The sequence below is a fragment of the Cydia amplana genome, chromosome 14, assembly GCF_948474715.1.
Source record: "Cydia amplana chromosome 14, ilCydAmpl1.1, whole genome shotgun sequence".
In the NCBI taxonomy this organism is placed as follows: Eukaryota; Metazoa; Arthropoda; class Insecta; order Lepidoptera; family Tortricidae; genus Cydia; species Cydia amplana.
This window is the reverse complement of record NC_086082.1, coordinates 8,153,741-8,181,055: the sequence shown is the minus strand read 5'-3', so window position 1 is coordinate 8,181,055 and position 27,315 is coordinate 8,153,741. Positions and strand designations below refer to the sequence as shown.

Genomic DNA, 27,315 nt, shown 5'->3' with positions numbered 1-27,315 from the left:
GGACGATGTAATAGTAATTAACTAGGTATGTATGCTTTATTGCACCATTAAGTAAAATGTATCAAAGATTTTGGGCAATAAAAATGGTTTCCGATGCATCACGTACCTACAAGTAGGTAAATAAAAAAAATCTAATACTTATGTTTTTGTTAGTTTAAAAATATATTTTTTTTAAATAACCGGCAATATTTTGCAATGACAATATGATATATATACTTGGTCAACCAGATCTTGACAGTAGAAAAAGGCGGAAAATTTGAAAAATGTAGGCGCGAAGGGATGTCGTCCCATAGAAAATTTGAATTTCGCGCCTTTTTTTACTGACAAGATTTGGTTGACCAGCACACTGAGCAACGTTTCCTACTATATAGGACCAAACCCGAAATCACAAAAAAAAACTAGGTATATATTATTAAAAAATTCCGACTCGGAAAACACATTCGGACTTTTTGCAACTGACAAAAAGCTCCAAGTCGTGCTCGGTAAATGTTTGGAATAACACACTCCAGTTAATCTAAAGATTTTATTTAGCGGCAGCGTCCAAAGAAAGTTAATATAAGTATGACGGCTTACCTATCTTAAGAAACCAGGACAATGCTGCTGGCAAAATGCTAATCAGCGTAAATCACCAACTCTCTAAAATAGGTTTACACGCTGAAGCAGAAAATATTTAGGTACCTACACTACCTACACAATTGACGCCCTGAAAATGTCTTAACAGGATTTTTTCATTACATTTAAAAAGAGCTGGAAATAAATGACTACATAGCATAGTACTCTCGAATTTACCTTAGTTTTCTTGCAAAATTGAGTAATCCGAATGTCGATCCAACTCTCCCAAGAACTAAGAAATAGTATTTTCCTTGCACAGATAATTTTCCCGCGAGATCGCACAATAAACCAGGTAGGTACCTACTCATTGTGCCTTCAGACACAGAATAAGTAATAGTATTATTTATTATAAAACGGCAAAACGGGTCTCGAAATTTTGGCCCCGAGGGCTTCTGCCAGGCCTTCAGACACAGAATAAGTAATAGTATTATTACTTCGGGTGTGGCCATGTGCCAGTTGCGGAAAGTGGCCAAAAAATGGAAATTTTCCGGGGAAACAAAGGAAACTTTGATTTTGGAAATGCAAAAATTCGATGCCCATACAAATATATGCGAAATTGGCGAAGTTTTTTCATGTAGAAATTTTGCAATTTTGGAATTTTTCCGACGGCACATCAGTAATTGTCATCAGGCATAAGCTCGCATAGCTCGCAATGACAATTTAACTTGAACTTGACGTGTAGGATACGCCTGTACGGGTTCCATAAGAGGTAGTCTATGCCATGCGCCCTTGTCATCGGCCAGGCCCGGCCGTTTTTCATTTCCTTATTGAATCCTTTCACCGCCAACTAAAAAAGGCATCCTTTCAGACATGTTCCAGACGTCTAGACTAACCGTGGTTTTCATAATATTAATGTTAGTATGAATATGCAAAGGAACTAAAGACGACATTAAACTGCAGCTAAAGACGTTTCTCATTTTACCCAGGTACGAATTTAGCTCTTGAAAGTTAAAGCTAACATGTTATGTAGAATAAGTTTTTGTTACAAGCAGTTACAAGTCTATTTTGCGTAAGTTATTATATTATGGACATAGGACTTCAGTAACAGGAAATGTAGGTTAACAGGGTAGGTAACGAAAAATTGTAGTTTTTTGTATTGAATCTTTACGCGATATTTATCAAAGGCAAATGCTATGATATAATTGAAGGGATGTTTACAAAAACAACATAACTGACTACACTGGTTGACACCTGAAACGATTAACAATGTTTTTAAAAAGGTGTCTACAGCTCTAAGCAGTTATGTTGTTTTCGTAAACATCCCTTCAATTTACACAGATAAAATACACACATGGAAACTAATGGTCGACTCCAACCAAAACTTTCAAAGATAAAATTGTCTCTATAGAAAAAAAAACCGGCCAAGTGCCAGTCGGACTCGCGCACGGAGGGTTCCGCACCATCAACAAAAAATAGAGCAATAATCGTGTTTTTTGTATGGGAGCCCCCCTTAAATACCTATTTATTTTATTTTATTTTAAGTATTTGTTGTTATAGCGGCAACAGAGATACATCATTTTGTGAAAAATTTCAACTGTCTAGCTATCGCGGTTCATGAGATACAGCCTGGTGACAGACGGACGGACAGCGAAGTCTTAGTAATAGGGTCCCGTTTTTTACCCTTTGGGTACGGAACCCTAAAAACACAAAAGATAAAAACCCGCACGACAGCTATATCTTCCGTCGCAAGTTTCGCGGGGCGCGTCGTCATAGCTTTAGTTTCTTTCTGATTTCCTTCCAATCTTTCAAAACAGAAGTTTTCTTCAATGTCAAGCCAGCAGCAGCTTGTCCAACATTTTGACGAATGACGTAGGTATACCTACTGTAAAGAACGTCTTGATAAACAAGTGGGTCCAGGCCTAACCTAACCCAGTAATATAGCAGACTACTAACATCTATTAATAAGGCTTAAACAGACGGCCGAGAGAGTGCGGTTTCTTGGTACGTTGGCCAGGGACTTGTATTCCAATGGCTAACCAAGTACTAGACTTCGGAATACTGGTTCACCGAAGAAATTACCTAATATAATGATATATACTATATACCTATACACTTTATACATAGGTACCTAGAATTTACTAAGACACCTGGCATAGACTCCCTTGTAAAATACGAAGCCGAAGGTATGAAGCAGCAATGCACTTGCATCCTCTTTATGAATGAAATCTATGATTAAAGTGGGTACCTATGCACTTTTGCAGCTCGCTGTACCTTGTCCACTGTAGTTAGTGGGATAAAACCTTACGTTGTGATCTTCTTGTTCTTTCGTGTCGAGGTTCCCTTAAACATGCAGTGGATGCCCAGAAAAACCGCCCAAATCAAATTAGAGAGCGAAGCTTCCATGATTGTACCTAAAATGGTAATGGTAATGGTTTTCCTACATTAGTTAAGAAAACCATCCATCTTATCTCTCTTTCTTATGATTTGGAATATAGAAGAGCACAATACAATATCTACAATAAGGTTTAAGCGGGCCCCCTTGCTGTATTTGCAGAGTGAGACATCTGTGTGCCGCAAAGAGCGAATTAGAAGTCAGGAGATGGACACCAGCCTCTACTCTATTTACAAGCGGTCACAGGATTCCTCAGCGGGTATGAACATGTCGTGCGACGAACGGAAGAAGTAAGATTCATTTACTTATTCCAAAAACATACGATAGGTAGTTCTTTATTATAAAACGGTAAAACGGGTCTCGAAATTTTGGCCCCGAGGGCTGCTGCCAGGCCTTCACTTGGCCGAATTGTCTCTTGCCGTAGTTTGGAGACCGCTGTTGTTGAGGCATAGGTACCTAATCAGCAGGGCTGACCGCCCGGTTAACCGACCCGACAAAAAAACCAAAAGGTTTTAACCTCCCTCGCAAACTTTGGTGTCGCCTAAATAAGCTAAGAACCGGGCATGGCCGCTGTAATTCGCTGACATACAAATGGGGTTGGAAAGATTCTCCACTCTGCGAGTGCGGTCAGGAAGAGCAGACCACAGATCATATATTCCAACGCTGTCCCCTTCACTCGTATTCTGGACCAGCTGAAGATTTGGACTCAGTCCCGCCTGAGTTGGTTGCCTGGCTTAGCGACCTCAAAGCTATACTCTGATTGTCCTTCTTTATGCATGCCATACGATTAAATAAAATAACCTAATCAGCACGTACCGATCGATTTTAGTGTGTGTTTCTCACTTTTCTCTACAGCTACCTTATCGTGCCTTTTTTTATTTATTTCGACTAAATAGGTAGGATAACAAAACACTACCTATCTATCGCAACGATCGGAAGAAACATGGAGCATAAGATACAACTAGATGTAGGTACCTCGGATCCTTATTTAACTTTGCCAGCAAAAAAACTAAAAAATGTCAAACTTGCGGCTGGTAGCGAACTTGAGTGAACCTAACTTTATGAAAAAGGTTGGCAACTTGCATAAATATAGTTTCTTGTGTTTTATAGATAAAAGCAAGATAAAATAAAGAGTTATTTTTTCTGATACCTCCTGAACCTACTGACTTATTGGAACCAAACCATATTTCTACATAAGTGGCGTAAGTAAAATATGTACCAGCAAAATTTCCTATCCTATTATGATTTGAATCCTAGTAGGTAGGTACCTATACTATACTAATATTTTATAGTTTAGCTTCCAAAGCAATAACCCTACTTTTTTATGGTACAGCGGTAGCAGAAAGAAGGAAAATGATCAACCGAAAACAGCATTCGGGCGCAGAAAAACCGATCCTGGACCTTGTACTAGATCAGGATCACGGCAGATAAGTAATAATCATTACCAGCTTTTTCGTAAGTCTGTAGGTAATATATTCATTATTAGATTAGACTTTACAAGCCAATGAGATACACATAGTACGTAAGGAGCACAAAAAATACTTCCAAATTTATTTCTATACCTACGTACGAAGAAATAGTCTATTATTTTTGATTAATTTTCGCATTTCATTCATTTTTGTCATACCTCGTTGTTAAATATGAGCTTGTGTCATCCTCTTTCGGTGAGCACTGAGCAGAAAGCTCGTTAGCACGTGCACATTTCTCGCATCTTATAGGCTTGACCGCCAGCTGGTGACTACTATGAACACAACACACACACACATTAATACTAGTAGTAGGTATAAGTACGTGCTGCGGCCTGAAAGGTGGCGGTATTCCTCTACGTAATTTTCAGTAACTTAACCCTATCCCTACAGTAAAAAAGAGCGAGATGGCATTCCACTGTTCCCTACTCCTCGTACCAGTAGGTACCTATATGTATGTCACTTTACTTCGGGACACCCATGCATTTGCATAGTGTCACCTCCCTCTACCTACTTACTTACTTACTTAACTAACCATAATATAAACACCCCCTTTAGATTTACCCCTGAAATTTGGCCATGTGATTTAGTCGTGATCGTCTAGTCTAGCGTTAGGACCCCTCGAAGTGAACCGCGGTACCCTAAGTTCTTTAATGAGTATCAGCTAAATTTTGGACTCTTGATTTTATTTACAATTACCTGGACTTTAGGATAAATATTTTAAGATATTGGAAGCACATTTATTATGACGCTAACGAGTAACTTACTAGAATAATTTATTAAAATACAGAAATAGTACCAAAAGTTACCAGAATTTATTATTGTAATGTAAATGTTGTTATATTTTACTTCAAATAATGTTATTTAGGTAAATGCAGCATATATGATAATATGAATATAAAAGAAATATATTTGATAAAATGAGTTTAAAAATGGGGTTGGTAAAAGCCTGCTACAATCTATTAAGCCTCCGGGATAACATATGAGTAGCACTCCTGGGGTAAGCCCATTTACACCCTAGCATTTAATATTATTATCTACCAACTTCTATTCGAAATATGCTACCCATACGCTCGATGCAGGATTGGGGGCTCCTAGTCCAATCAGCAAGGTCAATTGGAACTCCTACCCTACTCTTTAGCCAGACGGGCTATGACCAACACTTCGGAACCTATGCGTACCTAGATGGCTATGGAAAGAAGTGTCAAAGTATCCATCAGTCATCAAAATTACTATTCTTTTTTATTTCAAAAGCTAGGGATGCGAATCCCATTTCCATTCCCCAGAACTAAAATATAAACTGTATTTCTAGTCTTTTAGAAGTATAAACGAAGTACTAAGTTTATTTGTTAAAAATATACTATATTTTATGAGACTGAAATATCAAGATGAGCATTATTTCACTCAAAATATCCTTTGGATTACTCTTGCCTGCCAAAGGTTCCCTAAAACAGCTAGTCGTCGATTTTCTATCTCCGAATAGACTGTGTTCCTAATCCCAACTTGATATTTAAGATTTAATTGTGTAAATACCTTAGAAACATGATTGTAATACTCAGTACCTCGTCTTTACACCAGAAAACCAGAATTTCATAAATAAAAATAGAGATAAGATTTTACATTAATTATTTTCCCCAAATAAATTAAAATATTGGAAGATTTAAGCAACTGAAACCCTATACCCATTTACGCACAATTTTAGTATAGCGAGACCGTAGTTGAAGTTCTTTAAAAGGAGAAATATATCAATTTTACAGACCAAGACTAAAATGAACCCTAAATTCCGAATAATTGTGTGTGAATTTACCCTAAACCTACCCTTTGTCCCTACTCTAGTATAACCAAAGCACAGTTCGTACTTACCATCGACCTGGTACTTTGGAATATACGCAAGTGTATCCCTACTAAGAAGCTGTAAGAGTTCGGCGAGCGATTCCGAGAATGCAACCTAACAGCTCGTGGGCTTGTCTCCCCCCATGGCGGGTTGCACAGAGGCAGGGTGGCAACATGGGTAAGACAGGTCCCTATTATGTATATAAGTGGTATAAATAAATATATTTAATATACGAAGCCTCCAAATACTGTAGATTTCAAATGGGCCCAGATTACTCCGGATGGTGCGCATGTGACACCCCCACTATTCATCTAACAGCTGGACATTGGAGAGCTAAGGAGGGAGACGTTTTTCACCTTCTATGTTGGTAAAAAGAAGGCGCCAAGATAACCCTCATCTTGGAACAAAAAGACTCCTAGACAGCTCACATTTAACACCGCAAGGGGTGAGCGGTCCAGCCGGACAAACAGTCAGTCCAAACAATGATCTGGTTTTAAACTATATAGCAAAAGACCCCATAGTAAAACACTAAAATAACTAGGTTCTATTTTACGAACCAAACTCCACACAAAATTAAACTAACTAAACACAGAAGTGAAATTCCCTTAGACACCATTATCTAAGTTCAGCTTTATGACGATATTGTCCCCATAAAACCAAACACAGACACGCTTTCCAAGTCCCTGCTATGCAACGATATTGTCCCTGCATAACGTGATGGCACTTAGAAAACACAGTGTAGAAAACTTCACTATAACAACACACAGTAGCAAAGAATCCCCGCAATAGCCTGAGCTCAGTTTTACGACGATATTGTCCCCGTAAAACCAAACACAGACACGCTTTCCAAGTCCCTGTTATGCAACGATATTGTCCCTGCATAACGTGACGGCACTTAGAAAAACACTGCGTAGGAAACTTCACTACATTTAAATCCCGTACACGGTAACAAAGAATCTCCACAAAAGTCTAAGATCAGCTTTACGACGATATTGTCCCCGTAAAACCAAACACAGACACCATTTCCACGTTTAAATTCACCAGGATAATTCCAAGCGAAAACAAACATAGTAACAGTAGTAGAGGAACTTTGCTCACCGAATATTTAAACGCCCGAGAACCAGAGTCACTGCTAGCCGATGGTTGAAGAATGAATGACCCGCTCGCAGCGCGCACCCGCCTTTTATACCCCTTACTGGCGACCTATTAGCGACGCAACGGCGACCTATTGGCGACAGGCGACGTACTGGCGACCTATTGACGACAGGCGACTCAACGGCGACCCATTGGCGACAGGCGACGTACTGGCGACATATTGGCGACAGGCGACGTACTGGCGACCTATTGACGACAGGCGACTCAACGGCGACCCATTGGCGACAGGCGACGTACTGGCGACATAACGGCGACATAACGGCGACATAACGGCGACATAACGGCGACATAACGGCGACATAACGGCGACATAACGGCGACATAACGGCGACATAACGGCGACCTAACGGCGTCATAACGGCGACATAACGGCGACATAACGGCGACATAACGGCGACATAACGGCGACATACCAGCGACATAACGGCGACATGTGACTTACTGGTGATTTTTATGATACACTGGCGACCTATTGGCGACAAGCGACATAACGGCGACATACTGGCGACAGGCGACGTAACGGCGACCTATTGGCGACAGGCGACGTACTGGCGACCTATTGACGACAGGCGACTCAACGGCGACCCATTGGCGACAGGCGACGTACTGGCGACATATTGGCGACAGGCGACGTACTGGCGACCTATTGACGACAGGCGACTCAACGGCGACCCATTGGCGACAGGCGACGTACTGGCGACCCATTGGCGACAGGCGACGTACTGGCGACATATTGGCGACAGGCGACGTACTGGCGACATAATGGCGACATAACGGCGACATAACGGCGACATAACGGCGACATAACGGCGACATACCAGCGACATAACGGCGACATGTGACTTACTGGTGATTTTACGATACACTGGCGACCTATTGGCGACAAGCGACATAACGGCGACATAATGGCGACAGGCGACGTATTGGTGACATATTGGCGACAGGCGACGTAACGGCGACATATTAGCGACAGGCGACGTATTGGCGACGTATTGGCGACATATTGGCGACAGGCGACGTAACGACGACATATTGGCGACAGGCGACGTACTGGCGACATATTAGGGACCTATGGCTAGGGTCATAACAGTGACGTATTGGCGACATATCGGCGACATATTGGCGACATATCGGCGACACATTGGCGACATAACGGCGACATATTGGCGACATAACGGCGACATATTGGCGACATAACGGCGACATAGTGGCGACATAACGGCGACATAGTGGCGACATAACGGCGACATATTGGCGACCTATTGGCGACATACTAGCGACATGTAGAGACAACTGTTATTCTAAAAATACCAGGATACCAGAACCGAGGAAGAGGTGATTTGTCTCGTGGCGTGTGCCGACGCTTGCTTCGTGAAGAAAGATCCTAAGTCCTATTTTGTTTACTAAGCCATACGACCGTAATATTAAGGTTCACATTCGTAAAGTTTGATGTTACCAAGATCTATCCCTTTCCCGCTTGCGTTTTTAGAGAAAGACGGAGATATTTTCAATGACGTCTACGCACACATTCACAGGCAATAATCGGGTAGTCAGTTTGAGTAGACTAAATTATAATAAAAAGGAACGCTTTATGGCCCCTCTACACGCACGAACCTGCAAGCATTATTTTACTTTGGGATATTTTTAGTCTCTTTCCGAAAAACACTCCTGTGTGGAAGTATTTTACGTTCACCAGTAGCAAACATACTCAAAACATAGCGGGAAGTTTAAAATCTTAGGCGTTTTGGACTGTTTGTATTAACTCTGTACTAGGAGTTCAGACTTCAATACGACCGAACGTCACGCTGTCAATGTCACTGTCATTCTAATGCCAAAAGTTCACATATTTGGGTTAGTTTCAACTTGTGATAGTTATTTTACGCAAGTTATTAATCTAAATAGCAAAAAATTTATAGTGGGTTATATATTTAATGAAACCACAAGTGGTGAAATACGAAACGTGCACTTCAAGTTGTAATTGTGACATTATTCATTGGAATCATGCATGAAATACGCGACTGAAAGGGATTTTAGTATTCAAGGTATTTCTTTCTAGTTTGTGTGTTTTGTAATGAACAAATTAGGTTAATACTAGGTATGTAATAGGCATACGACCAGTCACAATAGCACATTATATTTGACTTACTTACTTACTTGACTTATTGTCCTATGTCCCCTAGATGGGGCAGAGGGCGTCCACAGTGCGCCGCCATCTGGATCGGTCTTAAGCTTCGTGCTTGACTTCGCTCGAAGTCTTCCCAATAGCCTCTGCCTCTGCAATAATAGTCCGGCGCCAGGTCTGCCTTGGACGGCAACGTTTCCTCTTTCCTTGGGGATTCCAGTCTAGGGCTTGCCTCGGTATGTGGTCAGGATCCCTTCGGAGTGTGTGCCCAATCCAGCTCCATTTCCGGCGCTTGATCTGCTGGTTGATCGGAGTCTCATTGCAGCATCTCCACAGGTTGGCATTAGAGATTTTTCTCGGGCCAGTATATACCGAGAATGCGGCGGAGGCAGCGGTTAATGCAGACTTGTAGCTGGCGCGAGATGTCTTTTGTGACCTTCCACGTCTCGCACGCATACAGCAAAACGGTTTTTACGTTTGACCGGAATATTCTGAGCTTAACTCTCCGTGTCAGTTTACTTGATTGCCATACGGGGCGGAGCTGTGCGAAGGTTGCTCTTGCTTTGGCTATTCTCGAAGCGATGTCCTCTTCGGTCCCTCCAGTTTCCGACACGACGCTCCCGAGGTAAGTAAATTTGTGGACTTGCTCCACAGCCTCTGTGCCAATAAGGAGCGGCACAGTACTTGCCGCCCTGCACCTCATCTCTTGGGTCTTTACATTATATTTAATATAGTTTTTTTATGTTATAGCTATAGCATACGACAGCACCAAGTCATCAAAATCTGTTACTTTTCCGGATACCTTTGGTACGGCCACTGAACCAAAAACCGAACGAGACCAGCAAAATAAGTCAAAATACGGTGAGCACCAAAATACAACACTACAGTTACTGTGGTGCTAACTAACCTAACCTACACCTACTGTAGGTGTAGGTTAGAATCGCACCGTTTCCGGCACTATCGCATCGATCTGACAATATGGGGCATTATCTATGAAAAGGGACCTTATTGTCGATTTCGATCGGCATTGTAGGTATTTATATCGGAGCATAGGTACTAATGGCGTAAGCGCCATCGACAATAAGGTCCCTTTTCATAGATAACGTCACATATGATTAATGTATATATCCTCAAAGGCCCAAGGTCCCACCTATGATACTTCTTCAGTTCGATGAAATTTAAACCATATTCATTCAATTGGAACAGAGTTTTTCTTTTGTTTCGTTAAATTTTCTAACAAATAAAAACCAACTCTATTCCCTGCACTATAAGTTCAAATTTTAGTGGCAAATTTTGGGTTTTGCATTTGTATGACTGGACTTAGGAGGATATTACTGTAAAAGCCCGAAGTACCTAGTATAAACTAGGTAAACATCAGGCGGGTAGAAATAGGAATGCACCGCAGTGGCGTTAGCCTGGAGACGAACCAGCATTTTAAGGTTACTCGGCTGGACCTCTTGTTCCCTAAATTGTAAGAGCTAGTATGAACATGCAATAGGGAATATTACGCGAAACTCTGCGTAGGGGGGGGCCACTCCCACAATAAGTGACAATCTAAGGGTCTACCGCAAACGAGAGAGTCGAAATTTTGTTATCTAACCTCTCTGTCTAAAATATGTATTTTAAATATGTTCTCATGTCAGTGATGTAATATCTTTATGAGAATAAATGTCTTTAAACCTAAACCTGTCACTCTTGCATATTCGAGCGATAAGAGGCAGAAGATAGCCGAGGTTCGATTTCGCGTTTCCCGGTAGGCCCTTTGTAAACAAACCGCCTTGATGTATCAATGTCATATTAAATTGTCGAAAAACAGTTTAAGGTACAGTATGTATAAGTTAATCTATGGTATACTTAAGTCACTAGTGCTGCACTCTGGCGGCAAAACATTGCAGTAATACTCCTAATTCACCCAATTTTATGTATGTTTTCGCAGATCAGGAGAGTAAAGGCATATCCATTAGTAAATGTTTCGCCGAATCTCCACCAGCGGCCATTGGCTCGCCGACCAAGGTCACGTACGATAATCTAGAAGACGCGGACCTGTGGCTTGCGTTTCTTCTGGAGACAGGACTGCTGGAGATTAGTGAATCAGGTTATTGACTAGTTAATCGACATTGTTCGCCATTCGTCTCGCACACACTCATATACATTATAGCTAAAAAAAATCAAAAACACCTCAGCTAGCACCCCCTTAAAGATTAGCTCCTAGCTACGAAACACTTATAGGTAAGCCAGAAACACTTATATCTTATATATGTACTTAGGTAATAGGCTCAGGCTGTCGCCAGAAGAGTTGAGCGAATGATTAGATTACACACCACAGCTACAGCGTACCTACTAGTCGCAAAAATCTACGAAAATGAATACTAATTTTAAAAACTCCCTATCATTAGATTTTTCACCACACTAGCTGGTAAAAGCTCTCTTGCTTGTTCAAAAACTGATGAGAAAGATGCATTTTATCCACATGTGGGGCAAAGTATTACCTAATCTGATGAAAATTTTAATTTTTAGATTTGATTTGATTTTGTATATTTTACAGTTAGGGTTTTTTGCTCTTGTTGGTGTGGTGTGGTGCAAAATGTGGCAAGATTCCACTTTTCGAACTACTCTCTACGCTCGTTGTTCAACTTTGGAATCTTTCGCTTGCTCGGGTATCAATATTAGCACTAGCGGTTAAACAACAACTTTGCGCCCACAAATAACTATTAGGTACTTATTGTTATAGTGTACGTGAATTCAACTCTAGTGATGCCCATAACTATACGAACGAGATGAACTGCGAATAGAATAGACCTACTAAAATAACAGATAAATATGAAATTTCAATGTCAATGTTCGCGGTAGACCTTCTGGTTCTGAACCTTTAGGAAGATTTTTAGAGGGTTCTATTTGCAGGTCTATGTCCATCCATTCGAATGGCCACCCGTCGACCAACACTAGCAGACAGTCCAGAATCTATCCTTCACCAGCTTACTTACTACACTAAGGTACAATAATACCTATCCTGTTAACTTAGGATTTAACCAGGATCGCGACATAATTAATTAGTCGCGCGCGACAGTCAGTGAGTAGGCGGGTAACTTGACAGTTACCTACATCCCAGTGACACATAGCTACTTTTTCTAACTTACGCAGTCGATAGGTACTATTAACCTTTTCCACGCCGTGTCAAACACAAAAGCTGTGACTCAGACGCCACATCATTGAAGTGTCATAACTGAAGTTTAACTTTATGTATATGCACGTAGGTCTATGTTGATCTGTGGTCTGTGACCGATTAATCGGTCTTTGGCGTTGAACTTGCGGTGCGGATATATCGGTCATTGGCGTCCAAAAGGTCAACAGACGCTGCAAGCTATATGATTCAATTCAATAAGATATCAATTTCCATTTTCCCGGAAACAAATGAAAACCAGCAGCGTTAAATGTAGTATTGATAGAATTAAAAGTCGACACTATTCGTAGCCATGGCAAAATATTTGAGGCTCATATTACTTTCCAGACACCCACGGAGACTGATTCCGCAACTTTGAGAGACGACTACGAGGGTATACACCGTCTGTGTCCAGGATTGTTCCATGATACTGTTAGTAAACAGTTTATAAAAAGCGAGTTTTTATGTTTATTATTTATCTATTTCGACGTCTGTCCGGCCGGCGGCGAGAAAGCGATTTGAGATCTGCTATTTCCTCGCGCAGGAAACCTACGTATACCCAATGATCTTAATTATCATTGCGTGTACCTATGAATATGAGACACCGTGTGAATGCGAGCCGCTTTTATAAAATCAATTTTGTATTAAGCATAGACTGTCTAAACCATTTGGGCGTAACGTCCCGGGTTAATCCAGCTCACACAGTCTGCCTCATTTTAGACAGTTCAAGAACTTGCATGCAATGTACTGTACCCCATTTCAGACACGTAGCCTACGATTTATAAATCGATATACTTCAATCAACCTTGACACCCATGATATAAGGTTCAAATTAGATTGCATGTTCGTGAAAAAATACTTTGATCTATAGTTCGTTTTTTTTAGCATTAAAAATAAGGTAAACAATCTTGCTGTCTTTTTTTTGAAAAACAAGTTTTAAAAATAAGTCACGGCAAATATGTAACAATTATGAATCTATTAAATACTTTAAAAACGGGTCACTCACGTATTACGGGTCACTTAAAATACGTGTGCGAGCCGTTTTTAATGTATTTAATATTTCTGTGTCACGTTCATTTATATTTTTAAAGAGTTTTTCAATTAAAAGACATGTCAAGATCGCTTACCTTCTTTCTAATGCTAAAAAACGAACTATAAGTACTTTTTTTATATTTTATGATCGGATGTATGTACAATTATACATTGCTATTTGTTTGTTCTACTAAATTATAATTTCCATAATCTGTCTTCTCACATGTACCTTGCTTGCAGATTGCCTTGGATGATCCCAAGGAAGCCTTCCGCAAAGCCAAGAGCATTATAAGGGATATCGTCAACTCACAGAAGGTATTGGGCCCAATGTTTGACATTGATTTCGCCAACAATCTCGATTATTACCCAACTGTGAAACAAAGACTGGAAGATATTCGTCGGGAGATAGCGCCCCAGCAAATTTTCCATTAAAATTAATGTGTTAAAAAAAAGAATTGTTTTATTGCGATACAATTAAGTAAATTAATACATAATAATATATAAGTATTATACACAAGTGGACATGAGACACGGTGTACTGCGAGAATGGATTCCTTTATTTGCCACTTTATAGCCTTAAATAACACTGTACGGTACGAAACGTCCCACGCCACGATCATTTGAACACCATGGTGTCCAGCATCGCTCCTAGATTTTGAACTATATTGTTTGACATTAGGACATCTACTTTCTCTTCTAAATGCCTCTTGGGATCCTGCTTGCCTACATTCTTGATGGCGAGCTGCTCGGGCGTCATCTTTTCCTCATCTTCCAAGGCCTTGTTATAATTCTTGGCCAAGTCTAACATGTCTGTTACTGTGGTTTCGTTGATCGCACAGTGCTCCTTATAGTCTGATAGTGTGAGTCCGTCCATCCAGGACTTTTTGTGAAGGTTCAGCAGCATTTTCTGTTCCAGTTCGTTCTTACGGTAGTTTATACTGATGGAGTAGTAATGACGATTCAGGCCATGGATGAGTGCTTGTACTGAGGGTTTTTGAAGATGTCCCAAGTTGGAGGTGGTCTGTCTGGGCTCCTGGCCGAGAACCATCATGTTAGGGTTGATGAGACGGAATGCATCGATGACGACTTTGCCTTTGACGGACTGGATGGGATCGACGACGACGGCGACGGCGCGCTCGGAGAGGGCCTCGAATGACTGCTGTGTGTTGATGTCGACGCCTGACAACCAGCAACCGAATCCAGGATGTGAGTGGTACCTGTGGTGGAATTAGTTATTTATGTTTTATGTTTTATTTAAATATATTGCTAGGTTAATAATAAAGAGGAGCTATTTAATTCACTTTCTTCAAAAGTGTATTTTTTAAGTTATTTCGCTTTTAGTGAACTGTGACGTGGTGGGAAAAGTAATGTTAAAGGGCAAAGTTTTATACTTTTACGGTACGTTCATTCACATGCTACAATACTGCATTAGACCATCAACTATTGGAATGTTGTAGGAATCAAAATGTGACGTGTGGGTCAAAAATACCTCGCGTTATTAATGGACGCTCCTAAGTATTTTCTAACAAGAAAGTAGTTAGTTTATAGATTTATTACGAAAAAGTACCAAAAAAGGTACCCAGGAGCATAGAGAAAAAAATACATAGTGCTCACTCCATACATCAGTTTTAGTACCAAAAAGACTATTAGCATCTAGCATCGAGTAGCGGAACTATCAGTACTGCTACTTGACAATAGATGTAGCACCGACCGGAAAGTCTTATGCTGTTGAGATAAGACTTTCCAGTCGGTGCTACATCTATTGTCAAGTAGCAGTACTGATAGTTCGGCTACTCGATGCTAGATGTAGACACTGAAATTAATAGTCTGAACTGATGTATGGAGTGAGCACTCTTGTCTTACTATATTTCTCTATGCCAGGAGTAAGTGGGGACAAGTTCTTACCAGCCAACCACCATTTCTGGGCGTCCTGTTTGCTTCAGCATATCCAACATCTTAGCTTGAAAGACTGGATCTACAGCCTCTACTGACACACCTGTACCAGTCTGTGGCATCGCAAATACATCTATCACGCGAACTGTGTAGTCATCCACAAATTCACCTGGAAATATCACAACAAGACAGTTAGCAGGATTCATAAACAATAGTAGTAGTTTCATTATCTATAGAAGAATCTATAGCTGAATGAATTGAAACATTGTTATTTATTTACCATCATGCTAGGAATCGAAATTTCAGTTAAGAAATCACTTATTGATTATTATGTTTGGATTACATGTCCACATTATTGCAAGTTATGATGTAAAGAATCAGGTCATGGGTGGGATGGGATGGGATGGGATGTCAGTTCAGATACTAACATAAAAATAATATGCCCATAAACTATAGTCACAACACATCATATACCCAAGTATATTTGTGCCATTCTCGAGAATGTTCTCATATGTAATATGTATTGAACTCTAATTTTAATTTGTATAATGTAGATTCACATTCCTGCATAGAAAAGGCTAAATAACATGATGTTAAATGGACTTATCTCAAAGACCTTGGGGCATATAAGGTTTTTCAGAAACTTGATATACAACTAGATTTATAGGAATGGAAAAGCTTTACAAATTTAACATAATCCTTTGTGATCATGGTATTTCAATAATGCAATGTCATCAAATCTACAAATGACCACATTTTCTATTTAATCTAACTCCTAAGAACCCCTTCAAAATGGACTTAAAACATAACTTATAAGTGAATAAATAGGGCTGGCCCAAATTAGTGCCATGTAAACATTGATATAGTATAAAGAACTGGATACCCAATCAGCCGCCAAAAATGGCCCCACAAAAGTAATGTCAAAACAGATCATGCATTACTTTTCCGTTTAGTCTTGTTTGAAACGCTCAAATGTGAAGTTGTCATTGATATAGTATAAAGAACTGGATACCCAATCAGCCGCCAAAAATGGCCTCACAAAAGTGATGTCAAAACAGATCATGCATTACTTTTTCGTTTAGTCTTGTTTGAAACGCTCAAATGTGAAGTTGTCGACAATTACGAAATGTGCCGTTAAAATATGTAAAAATAACAATGATAAAACAAGGAAAAAGGATGGAATGTATTTCTTTCGGTTAGTTCTTTGGATAGCATTACATAATTTATGTAATCTGGTGGTAATTTTATGGTTTTGAATAAATTAATTTGTTAGTACCAAAGAAGGGATGTTAAGGAACAAAAATCTAATGAGTCGATGTGAGGTCAATATTTTTTTATATTTTTATATGGAATTCATAAGAAATAATATTATGTTTAAATTCAAGATTTCCAAGAAAACCTATGCGACGTGCAAAGTGGACTGCTATTTAATTATAGCAAGAGATAGGGGTGATGCAGTTTTAAACAAGGCAAAACGGCACTTGTGTGTTCGGCCCATTTCCCTGTTTCCGACATATACACCACCAATAAGGGCTTATATCGACTAACTGTAAATGCTAAACCTGTCGGAACACAGTGACAATCACAGGATTTTTTTTATAAAGTATAGGTAGACTTTATAAAAAAAATCCAATCAGTATCTAAATGTCCCCGTGCACCCGCGCTATGAGTAAATGTAGATCTTAAATACACAGTTATTTAATAAGTAGAATTTATTTCAAGGAAATTAGTATTTAAAAACGTATACTTACGAATTAAAAATTTAATTTGTTTGAATTTGAACCACGAATTAATTTTATTTGAGCTCCCGATTAAATTAAATTTGTTTTATTTATTACTTCAATTGGTTTTCCTGTACAGTAATACATATTAAAGTGTACCAAAGTGACTCCATTCGTTCATTATTCTCGTTTGACGTAAATACGTTACGTTTAGTGCCATCGGACTAAAAGTTTTAACAGTGTTGGTACTTATGTTTGCAAATTTGACACTTAATGCTTACGACATTAAGCTCTTTTCTGTACGAAACATTTATCTTGACTCAAAATTTACGTAAGCGTTTTTATCATCAATGCAAATGGTGCGAAACGTCATTGGGATCCACATTTCTTGACGTTTTTGTTCTGCTTTGTGTGTCTATTTCTTTTATATTAAGTCAGTGGAAGTTGTCAACAATTACGAAATGTGCCGTTAAAATATGTAAAAATAACAATGATAAAACAAGGAAAAAGGATGGAATGTATTTCTTTCGGTTAGTTCTTTGGATAGCATTACATAATTTATGTAATCTGGTGGTAATTTTATGGTTTTAAATAAATTAATTTGTTAGTACCAAAGAAGGGATGTCAAGGAACAAAAATGTAATGAGTCGATGTGAGGTCAATATTTTATTATATTTTTATATTGAATTCATAAGGAATAATATTATGTTTAAATTCAAGATTTCCAAGAAAACCTATGCGACGTGCAAAGTGGACTGCTATTTAATTATAGCAAGAGATAGGGGTGATGCAGTTTTAAACAAGGCAAAACGGCACTTGTGTGTTCGGCCCATTTCCCTGTTTCCGACATATACACCACCAATAAGGGCTTATATCGACTAACTGTAAATGCTAAGCAGGCCTATGGAACTCTCCGCGCGAGCTCGGTTTTATACCTACGAATCTGTTCCCGTTCACGGTAGAAAAGCAAGCCAGTTGGTTGCCACACGCGCTCACGCACGCACGTCGCGTCGCCGCGCGCTCGAATATGCCAAATTGTATATATGCGAAAGAAATGTCTTCTTCACGAAAAATAACAGTTTTTGCTCTTCCGATAGATAGGAAAAGTATAGATATAGATAGACATTCCCAATATTAGTTTATAAAACGGCGTAAATACTGCGGTTACTGCAAGGAGATATGACCTTTTAAAATGTTTCGCAGTCACTTGTCGGAATAAAACGCATAAACGGAATATTAATTATAATAACTAATTGCTAATAACTAGTTATTGTACGCTATGATTGTATATGGCAAGTTCTAATGCAAGTTGGACAATTAAAACTTATATTTTAGGTAGGTATCTTCTATAGAATATAAAGTTTAAGTAGGTACCTACTTATTATTTGTAAAATCATTTCTAAGTCGGCAACCCTAGCGTTGTGCCAGCGCGCGCGGTGCGGGAAGCGGCGCGTTGAAGGTCACTCCATTGTATTTTTGTGTAGGTATCAAAACGGTAGGTATTTGCGTTTTCTTTGAGAGATAAGTATCTGTTCGTAAGAACTATTATATAATCTGTGACCAAAGTGACTCCATTCGTTCATTATTCTCGTTTGACGTTGTTTGACGTAAATACGTTACGTTTAGTGCCATCGGACTAAATTTTTTAACAGTGTTGGTACTTATGTTTGCAAATTTGACACTTAATGCTTACGACATTAAGCTCTTTTCTGTACGAAACATTTATCTTGACTCAAATTTTACGTAAGCGTTTTTATCATCAATGCAAATGGTGCGAAACGTCATTGGGATCCACATTTCTTGACGTTTTTGTTCTGCTTTGTGTGTCTATTTCTTTTATATTAAGTCAGTGCATGTAAACCAAATTTAGGTTATGATTGTTTGTTGCTACAATTGTAAACTTGTAATAAAATAAAGCAAAATTTACCTAACATAAGACCCATGACCTCCATGGGGACACCAGCACGACCATGTTTCAGCATTTTAAGGAGGGCCAAAGACGAAATGTATACTTGTTCGGCGGTGTCCACCACCGGAGCGTCGGTAGGCGGGGGCGCCTGCGACAGCCCCGTCATCCCTCCGCCGAGACGTAAAAGACGGTCCATTATGCTCTTATAACTTGTATTTTCTGTAAAACAAAACAAACACTAGTCAAAGCTAAATAACGAGAAAGCACCGGAGCTTCCTCGGGTGCCGTTCACACATCACTAAAACACTTTTGTTTAGTTATTTTTTTATAAAAACTCGCTATGACAAACTACACTTTACTCACAGAAAACTAGATTCATAGACTGTACTCAAGATATTGCAATAAATCTTTGTGAGTTCGTGGATTTTCTAAATGAATGAATGTGAATGACAATTCGTTTACGTCGAAAATGCAAGCTCACGTAAAGATGTTCTGTTGCCAGTAGAAAAAAAAATTGTAATGGCCCTAATGGCCTCTCCAATATCACCAATGAACGCTATAATAGCATGATTTGCAATATGCGGCACGTAGTGGTTATAATTATTGATATTTATTGAAATAAAATTTTACAGCATTACAGATCGTAAATTAAATATTAACGAGTGATTTCTTGGTGATTTATGGTGATTACTCGTTTTAGAACATCAATCTCGTAAACATCTGTCATATTTATGTCAGTGTCATTGTCAACATCCACATATTTTTTAATACTATCTTCCCATTCTCATAGTAATCGAAATAATAGTAAATAGCCCAACATTCAAGAATTGAACTACATGAAAGTTTGAAACTTACGTAATAATGACAGAGGAGAAGACGGTACTGTCTCATAAATTATCTGAAGGACCGCATGGCTTAGGTTAGTGCAAGTTTACGTAAACTGTTCATCCAATAATAAAACGAAACTACCCATGTAAATTATAACATGTTTTATTCTTTAGGTGATCCTCACGATCGCAGCCTGAGAAAAGTGGAACTGGAAGTCATGATACCCAAATTAATGAGGGATAAGGCTAAAGCAGAGAAATGCATCAAAGAGGTTGCAGAATTTGAGAAATGTGGTAAAGAGGCATCCTTGTTAATGGTGGTTAAATGCCGTACAGAAAATGCTGCCTTAAAGGACTGCCTCTCTAGTTGGTATCGCAATGACAGCTTTAGAGCATTATGCACTGAAGAATATTTAAAAGAAAGAAGTGAATTTAGGAAAACTGGAATCAAAAAGTCGATAAGAAGGGCCTAATCGTATTTTATTTGTAAGATAGCTGTTTAGTGTAAATATAAACCAAATGTATTTTAATCAATTTCATCATTTATAATGATAGGAATGTTCCTAGTAAGATGTATTTCCCGTACACTGTACTCCCGTAAACCTTCTGGCATATTTTCTGGACATGCACTGGGCTCATCAACTTCTGCAATCAATACTTCCTGAAGAGTAGAAAATAATAAAATGTAAATAGAAATATAAACAAGTTAGCCAAAAACATTCATAACTGTGTTATTATTGCAAATAAAAATAAAATATCACTATCACTACATAGTATAAAACAAAGTCGCTTTCCTGTCTGTCTGTCTGTCTGTATGCTTGGATCTTTAAAACTACGCAACGGATTTTGATGTGGTTTTTTAATAGATAGAGTGATTCAAGAGGAAGTTTTATGTATAATTTGTTAACCCGTGCTAAGCCAGGGCGGGTCGCTAGTATTCTTTAATCAGAGCCTCTACACTCTACAGCATATGTCTAAGTAGATTTATAGACCTCACTCTAGTCACTCTGTAACTCAACATTTAAATTATTTCTCATGTCAAACATAATACTAGCAGAGGTCTTTCAATTTTAAATACTCCATTGTATTTATAATCTATCATTTATTGTTATTATGTATAATTTTTTTACCTTCATAGTAGTAGTGGCCATTCTCACATGCCCAAGAACTGACACAAAATCAAATTGGTCTTCTTTGCATTTTACTACTACTATGTAATCAGAATGCATTACTCCAGGACCCTCTCTGTACAACACTGAAACCACCAAAAATAAATACAATGTAATGAGCTCCTAATGAAAAAAATTCAGTAGCTCCAAGTTTTAACTACAATACAAAAGCCATATTTACCATAGTCTCCACCAAATTTGATTCCTGATTTGACAATGTAGCCCTTAGACCTAAAGTAGTGATAAACAACATATTTAGGGACAAACTTCTTGTCTATCTTTGTGAACAAATTCCAGCATTGCTCTATTGTGAGCATCTTATCACCATGGCCTATAACTTGTAAACAACCAAGACCATAAGAAAGGAAGAAAGCCTCTTGCAAACTCAGCATTAGCTTTTCTTGAAGCTTTATATTATTTATGCAGCATTTCGGTTTCAGATTTTCAATATAATTACCCTCTTCGGTATCACTGTCCGGGACAATTGCAACCAATTCTTGATCACTGTGGGGTTCAAAGTTATCACAATGGCCCTGCTCACTGTCAAAAGCATCAGTACTAGCACTATTACTGTCATCACTAGACACCAAGTCTATTACATCTTTATTGCCAATTTTTCGGCTGTCATGCTTTATCTTACTGATCAACCCATCCATGTCTGTTAGTAACTTGTCTACAACGGATTTCCCATGGTTATCAGCAAACTTTTTATACCAATAGTTCCGTTTGAGAAACTGCCGTTTGCGCATAATGTGGCTATAAGCACTATGAGCTGCTTTTGGCTTGGAGCGCGAAACAGAGCCCTGGCCAAAACACCCCATGTGATACAGCAGAGCCATTTCATCTGGCGATCTCACCTCGACATTAAATCCATTGTAATATCCAGTAAATACTATCCGCATCGAGCTATCCACCGGAAAACGGGCAGATTCCACTGCGATAGACAGCACGTTATTTGGGTCATTATTACTCTGACATTCGTCTTGTGTTTGTAAAGAAGTCATTACAATAGAACTGGCCGGTTCCCAAATTTATTTAAAGTCGTATGTGTCACGCCAGCAAGTTCAAACGCAAATTTCATGTATCAGTCAGTTTTTTAATAGTTTCGGCATTATTATGCACTTATAAATTTTCGGCAACAATTATACGGTTTCGAAATTGTTAAAATGTCTGAACCAAGTAGACCCAAGAAAGAAGATAATGTAGAAGAATATCAGTGTAAGTACTTTTTATTTTAAACACAGACCAGCACCGCTGCTAAATAATTAAATCCAGTCCACCGACCTTGCTAAATTTATCATTTAGTTTTTGGCATTTTTTTTTTTTTTTTTTTAATGGACTTGAGGGCGGTGTTGCCCGTAGCCAACGTCAAGTAAATTAAAGGGAAGGAAATTAAACGCGGAACAAGGATTAAAGGTAATTCGGAATTTGGAAAGTGTAGTGGTCAGGACAGGTAGGTATATAGATGAAATACAAAATGATAAATATACTTAGTTTTATAAAATATTATACCTTTATATCATTGTAAACGATGAATGAAGCTAGGATGTTATAAAAGTCTGGATTGATGAGCAAGGAAGGGATGTCTATTGGAAATGGAACATTTTTGGATAGTAAAGAATCCATCAAAGCAGTACGATCATAAAAAGGACATGAAAAGAATATATGATTAATATCCGCCTCCTCGGCACCACAGTCACAATTGGGATCGTTAATAAATTTAAATCGAGCAAGGTCAGAAGGAGCAGATGTATGGCCCAATCTCATGCGTGTTAAACATGATATTTCACGTCTTTTAAGGTTTTTATTGTAAAACCACGGCTTTACAGGGATGTCACTTTGAATCTTAAGGTAATAACTTCCGGATTCCAGGCTGCTCCAAAACCAAAAGAACTCCCAGGCTAACCTGAGATATCTTTTGGGGAGCAACAGAAGGTCATGACAATAGTTTTTATATGGAAATATATCACCAGAAGCAACAGCATCTACCGCCAGACGATCAGCCTTCTCATTTCCGGGAATTCCACAATGACTTGGCACCCATACAAAGTTTACAGTAAGCCCTTTCTTTTCGCATTTTAACAAGACGTCTCGGATATCATATAACAAAGGGTAACTGTTAGTCATTTTGAAAGGAGATTTTAATAGAATTTGAAGGCAACTTTTAGAATCGGAAAAAATTACACATTTATTTAAATTGAACATGCAAACATATTCAACAGCTTTATAAATACCAAATAGTTCTCCGGTAAATACCGAAGATTCTGGAGGGAGTTTAATTTTTTGTACAACATTATACTGGTGATGAAATACACCAACCCCAACACAACTATTTGTAGCAAGTTTTGATGCATCTGTGTATATGTAATGCCAACCAGACCAATATTCGCCCACTAAGTTGTTAAATACAGGTTGAGCAGTTATTATATCCTTAGAAATATTGGAGTCTAGAAAAACTTGTGGAGAAATAATCAAAGAGTCAAAGTCTTTCTCGTATATAGGAAGGTTAATATGTCTGACAGTAGGAGAAGATAGAGCCAAAAATTTAAGGTAACTATTAATTATACAAGGAGGAGTTCTATTATGCCAATATGGAGATGACTGCATATGATCATAAAGAGTCGATAATTTTGTGATAAGAGGATGAACCGAAAATTGCATAGTCCTAAAAATGAATCTGTCGGATAAAAATTGACGTCTCAAATGCGCAGGTGGGTCAACACACTCCACTTGCATGGCATTAGCCGGACTGGTTCGCATAGCACCAAGGATTGTCCTTAGTGACTTATTCTGTATGACATTGAATACTTTAATGGCATCTTCTGTACCCGGAGTTAAAAGAAAAGAACCGTAATCAACAACGCTTCTTATTACTGCATTATAAATAAGCTTCAAATAGAAAGGATGGCTGCCCCACCATACACCAGCCAAGCATCTCAATATGTTTAATGAGCGTTCACATCTACCTTTAACATAATTACAATGACCCTTGGCTGACAAATTGTAGTCCAAAACCATTCCTAAATACTTGACTTCTTGACGAAAGGAGATTGTAGTTCCACCATAGGATAAACTTTCATTAACAGTTTTTTTCCTGGGAGAAAATATAATTGCTGAGGTTTTCGGGACTGAAAGGTCTAACCCATTATTATTTAAATATACATTTAGTTCATTCAAACTAGCATTTATGAGTTCACAGGCCTTTTGTACGGATTTATTTCTTGAGTAGAACACTATGTCATCGGCATATTGTAAAATTGATATATAATCTGGCAAATTGGAACTAAGGTCGTATGTATATACATTAAACAGTAAAGGGCTAAGAACAGAACCCTGTGGTAGTCCTTTCCAAACTGTCCTGTGAAATACTTTATCATCTAAATCTAACCTAATCGTCCGTTCATAAAACATAGCAGCAATAATATTACACAAGCGTTCAGGAACTCCCAAGAGGAACAACTTATTTACAAGAATTGATATATTTACATTATCATAGGCCGAATTGATGTCTATAAAACAAGCTACGACATATTCCCGTTTCGAGAAGGCTAAAAGGATATCAGAAACTAACAAACCCACACAGTCTAAAGTGCTTCTGCTTTTGCGAAAACCATATTGAATATCGGGTAATAATTTTTTACTCTCAATAAACCACTCTAACCTATTTTTAACTAAATGTTCTAAAATCTTAATTAAAACAGAAGATAACGCAATTGGACGATACGAATTTGGATCATTACGGGGTTTATTCGGTTTGAGAAAGGGTAACACCAACTGTATTTTCCAATTTGGTGGAATGTCACCTGTCATAAAAATCCCGTTGATAATATTAAGAAAGTAACCTATAACGTTGTCACTAGAATGTTTCAAAAATGAATATGGAATACCATCGCATCCTGGTGCAGAATCAATAACATATGATAAGACATTCTTTAGCTCTAAAAACGAAAATGGACTGTTAAAAGGCTGCACGTTATCATTATCAATATTGGGCGAGGAAGCCAGTTCAGGACACACAGGGAATGGGACAAATGAAGGAGCTAATTTATCTAAAAATTTCTCGGCTACTGGAGGATCAAGATTGATGGCGTTATTTTCTACAAAAGCTCCTCTAAACATTCTAACCTTCCTCCAAACTTCTGACGGGTGAGTGCTAGGACTTAAAGATGCACAAAAGGATCTCCAACTGTCAACTTTCTTTTTCTTCAAAAACTGTTTTGTTTCTTTTAAAGTAACTAATAAGGAATTAAAGTTCTCTTCGCTCATATTATTATTATACATTAACTCACACTGTTTTCTCTTTTTAACAGCTTCTGAACATTCAGAATCCCACCATGGAGGGCTGGGAATATTGAATTTAGAGGACTTCTTACGAGGAAATACTTCATCAGCTATATTAATTATAAACTTAGCAAAAGCATCAGAAGTTTTAAACAAATTTTCACGAGATACATCGGGTAATTCTCCCAACCTCTCATCCATATGTTTGCGAAACTTATCCCAATCTGCATTTTGAAGTTTATATGCTAAAAGTGGAGATCTTTTATGTAATGGTCTGTTTTTAATAGGAAAAGAAATGAGAATTGGAAAATGATCACTGCCATAGGAAAGTGGAAGTACCTCCCACAGTAAGGAGTGTGATATGGAAGAGCTACAAATTGATAAATCTAATGCACTAGGATTCTCATTGGGAGCAGACCGACGCGTAGGAACACCAGAATTCAATATACATAAATTATAATAATCAACTATGTCTATTATTTCCTCGCCTAAAGTACTTGAATTGAAACACCCCCAAGCTGGGTGATGGCAATTAAAATCTCCTAATATTAAACATGGAGTAGGAAGAGATGATATAATGTTTCTTACTTCACTAAGTATGGTAAGCGAGGGATGAGGTATGTACACTGAAACTATACAAATGCTATCTACAAGAGCTGAGATTATGGAAAATTCATTATTATGAGGTGCTAATGGAACATGAGAGAAATGATATGATTTTTTTACCAGGATGGCTACACCACCATGCCCATCCGACCTGTCTTCGCGGAGGCATGCATAGCCAGGAATTTTGAAACATGACTCAGACCTGAGCCATGTTTCAGATAGGGTAATAACAAAAGGGTCATACTTCTTAATTAAATGGATTAAATCGCTTTTTTTATTGTTAATGCTGCGACAATTCCATTGAAGAATTTTGGAATTGTTGGCCATTATTGGAGGAAACATGAGGACTAGTAATATGTGCAGCGTTGGACGGTTCTGAATGGTTTTTGTGTAAATTAATACTTAACAGTTGAATAAGTTCTAATATGAGGTCATTGGTAGTTTTATTGTTAAATTGTTGCACAATGGCACAACCATTCCCAGAGGGGGATGGCATGTTATAGTCTTTAGATAAATTGTAATGTGAGGCAGTGTCAAAACCTTTCTGGGATTTTGGCAAGCTGCGAGGTTTCAGAAAGACTGTTTTTTTATATGAGTGAGTAGTTGTACCTAAGTTATTATTATTTCTATTATGCTGAGACGGGAGAGATGTTGGAGTGGACATGACCACATCTGCATATGGTTTTGTTACAGGAGGGTGCAGTTTAGAGGCCTCTGTATAAGATATAGCACTTTGTGCCATAGATAGCTTAATATTTTTCTGGCGCTCATACTCTGGACAGCGAGACTTATTAGTGGCAAAATGAACACCGGAACATAAGCAACAAGATGCACAATCTTCTTCAATAGTGCATGTGGAGCCAGTATGACCCTCTCCACAATTGTAACACCTCGGTTTAGATCTACATTGTCCCTGCGTGTGACCAAAGCGAGAACAAGAGTAACATTGGATCGTTGGATAGATGTATAAGTCTACTGGTAGAGCGTTATAAAACATAAATATGCGTTTTGGAAGAACTTGGCCATCAAACGTTATAACAACTGTTTGTGATGGCTTCCAGACCGGAGAACCATCCACAATCACTTTATAATTAATTCTCCTTACTTTTAAAACTTCACCACAACCTACTGGGACACTGATGTTTTCTTTGACCTCCTCTAAAGACATTTCAGTTGGTATGCCTTTAACAACACCC

The 27,315-nt window shown here is 38.5% G+C and overlaps 4 protein-coding genes and 1 long non-coding RNA gene across 5 annotated transcripts in view; 3 read left to right on the top strand and 2 right to left on the bottom strand.

Moving 5' to 3' along the window:
- LOC134654338 (uncharacterized) overlaps positions 1 to 14,146 on the top strand; it is a 34,831-nt gene extending 20,685 nt beyond the window's left edge. The window contains exons 14-20 of the mRNA XM_063509803.1: positions 3,107 to 3,234; positions 4,278 to 4,375; positions 10,272 to 10,382; positions 11,458 to 11,616; positions 12,423 to 12,514; positions 13,030 to 13,113; positions 13,954 to 14,146. Of these exons, the coding sequence (XP_063365873.1) occupies positions 3,107 to 3,234; positions 4,278 to 4,375; positions 10,272 to 10,382; positions 11,458 to 11,616; positions 12,423 to 12,514; positions 13,030 to 13,113; positions 13,954 to 14,145 (864 nt within the window). The 3' untranslated portion in view covers position 14,146. The remainder of the gene's footprint in view (positions 1 to 3,106; positions 3,235 to 4,277; positions 4,376 to 10,271; positions 10,383 to 11,457; positions 11,617 to 12,422; positions 12,515 to 13,029; positions 13,114 to 13,953) is intronic.
- On the top strand, positions 9,552 to 9,774 carry LOC134654064 (uncharacterized). Its single transcript, XR_010097303.1, has 2 exons — positions 9,552 to 9,620; positions 9,653 to 9,774. It is a non-coding gene; the product is annotated as an uncharacterized LOC134654064 (long non-coding RNA).
- A 13-nt stretch (positions 14,147 to 14,159) lies between the features above and the next one.
- On the bottom strand, positions 14,160 to 19,744 carry LOC134654063 (26S proteasome non-ATPase regulatory subunit 14). The gene is made up of 4 exons (XM_063509478.1): positions 19,600 to 19,744; positions 19,255 to 19,455; positions 15,619 to 15,775; positions 14,160 to 14,930 (listed from the first exon to the last, which is right to left on the bottom strand). The coding sequence occupies exons 2-4, from the start codon at positions 19,430 to 19,432 to the stop codon at positions 14,330 to 14,332; spliced, it is 936 nt and encodes a 311-aa protein (XP_063365548.1). The 5' UTR covers positions 19,433 to 19,455; positions 19,600 to 19,744; the 3' UTR covers positions 14,160 to 14,329.
- Positions 19,745 to 19,981: 237 nt separating this feature from the next.
- Positions 19,982 to 20,593, top strand: LOC134654061 (COX assembly mitochondrial protein homolog). Its single transcript, XM_063509476.1, has 2 exons — positions 19,982 to 20,155; positions 20,238 to 20,593. The coding sequence occupies exons 1-2, from the start codon at positions 20,098 to 20,100 to the stop codon at positions 20,534 to 20,536; spliced, it is 357 nt and encodes a 118-aa protein (XP_063365546.1). The 5' UTR covers positions 19,982 to 20,097; the 3' UTR covers positions 20,537 to 20,593.
- On the bottom strand, positions 20,527 to 22,537 carry LOC134654060 (tRNA-splicing endonuclease subunit Sen2). Its single transcript, XM_063509474.1, has 3 exons — positions 21,414 to 22,537; positions 21,194 to 21,318; positions 20,527 to 20,724 (listed from the first exon to the last, which is right to left on the bottom strand). The coding sequence occupies exons 1-3, from the start codon at positions 22,234 to 22,236 to the stop codon at positions 20,590 to 20,592; spliced, it is 1,083 nt and encodes a 360-aa protein (XP_063365544.1). The 5' UTR covers positions 22,237 to 22,537; the 3' UTR covers positions 20,527 to 20,589.
- Between the last annotated feature and the right edge of the window lie 4,778 nt (positions 22,538 to 27,315).

What these genes read in the sequence shown, in the direction of transcription:
- LOC134654063 (XM_063509478.1), bottom strand. Translation starts at nt 19,432, where the DNA reads ATGGACCGTCTTTTACGTCTCGGCGGAGGGATGACGGGGCTGTCGCAG. An exon ending in GGTCATGGGTCTTATGTTAG is followed by an intron (nt 15,776 to 19,254) that starts GTAAATTTTGCT and finishes TGATATTTCCAG; the next exon opens with GTGAATTTGTGGATGACTAC. An exon ending in CCAGAAATGGTGGTTGGCTG is followed by an intron (nt 14,931 to 15,618) that starts GTAAGAACTTGT and finishes ATTCCACCACAG; the next exon opens with GTACCACTCACATCCTGGAT.
- LOC134654060 (XM_063509474.1), bottom strand. Translation starts at nt 22,236, where the DNA reads ATGACTTCTTTACAAACACAAGACGAATGTCAGAGTAATAATGACCCA. An exon ending in CAAATTTGGTGGAGACTATG is followed by an intron (nt 21,319 to 21,413) that starts GTAAATATGGCT and finishes TGGTGGTTTCAG; the next exon opens with TGTTGTACAGAGAGGGTCCT. An exon ending in TGGCCACTACTACTATGAAG is followed by an intron (nt 20,725 to 21,193) that starts GTAAAAAAATTA and finishes TCTACTCTTCAG; the next exon opens with GAAGTATTGATTGCAGAAGT.
- LOC134654061 (XM_063509476.1), top strand. Translation starts at nt 20,098, where the DNA reads ATGACAGAGGAGAAGACGGTACTGTCTCATAAATTATCTGAAGGACCG. An exon ending in TGAAGGACCGCATGGCTTAG is followed by an intron (nt 20,156 to 20,237) that starts GTTAGTGCAAGT and finishes TTTATTCTTTAG; the next exon opens with GTGATCCTCACGATCGCAGC.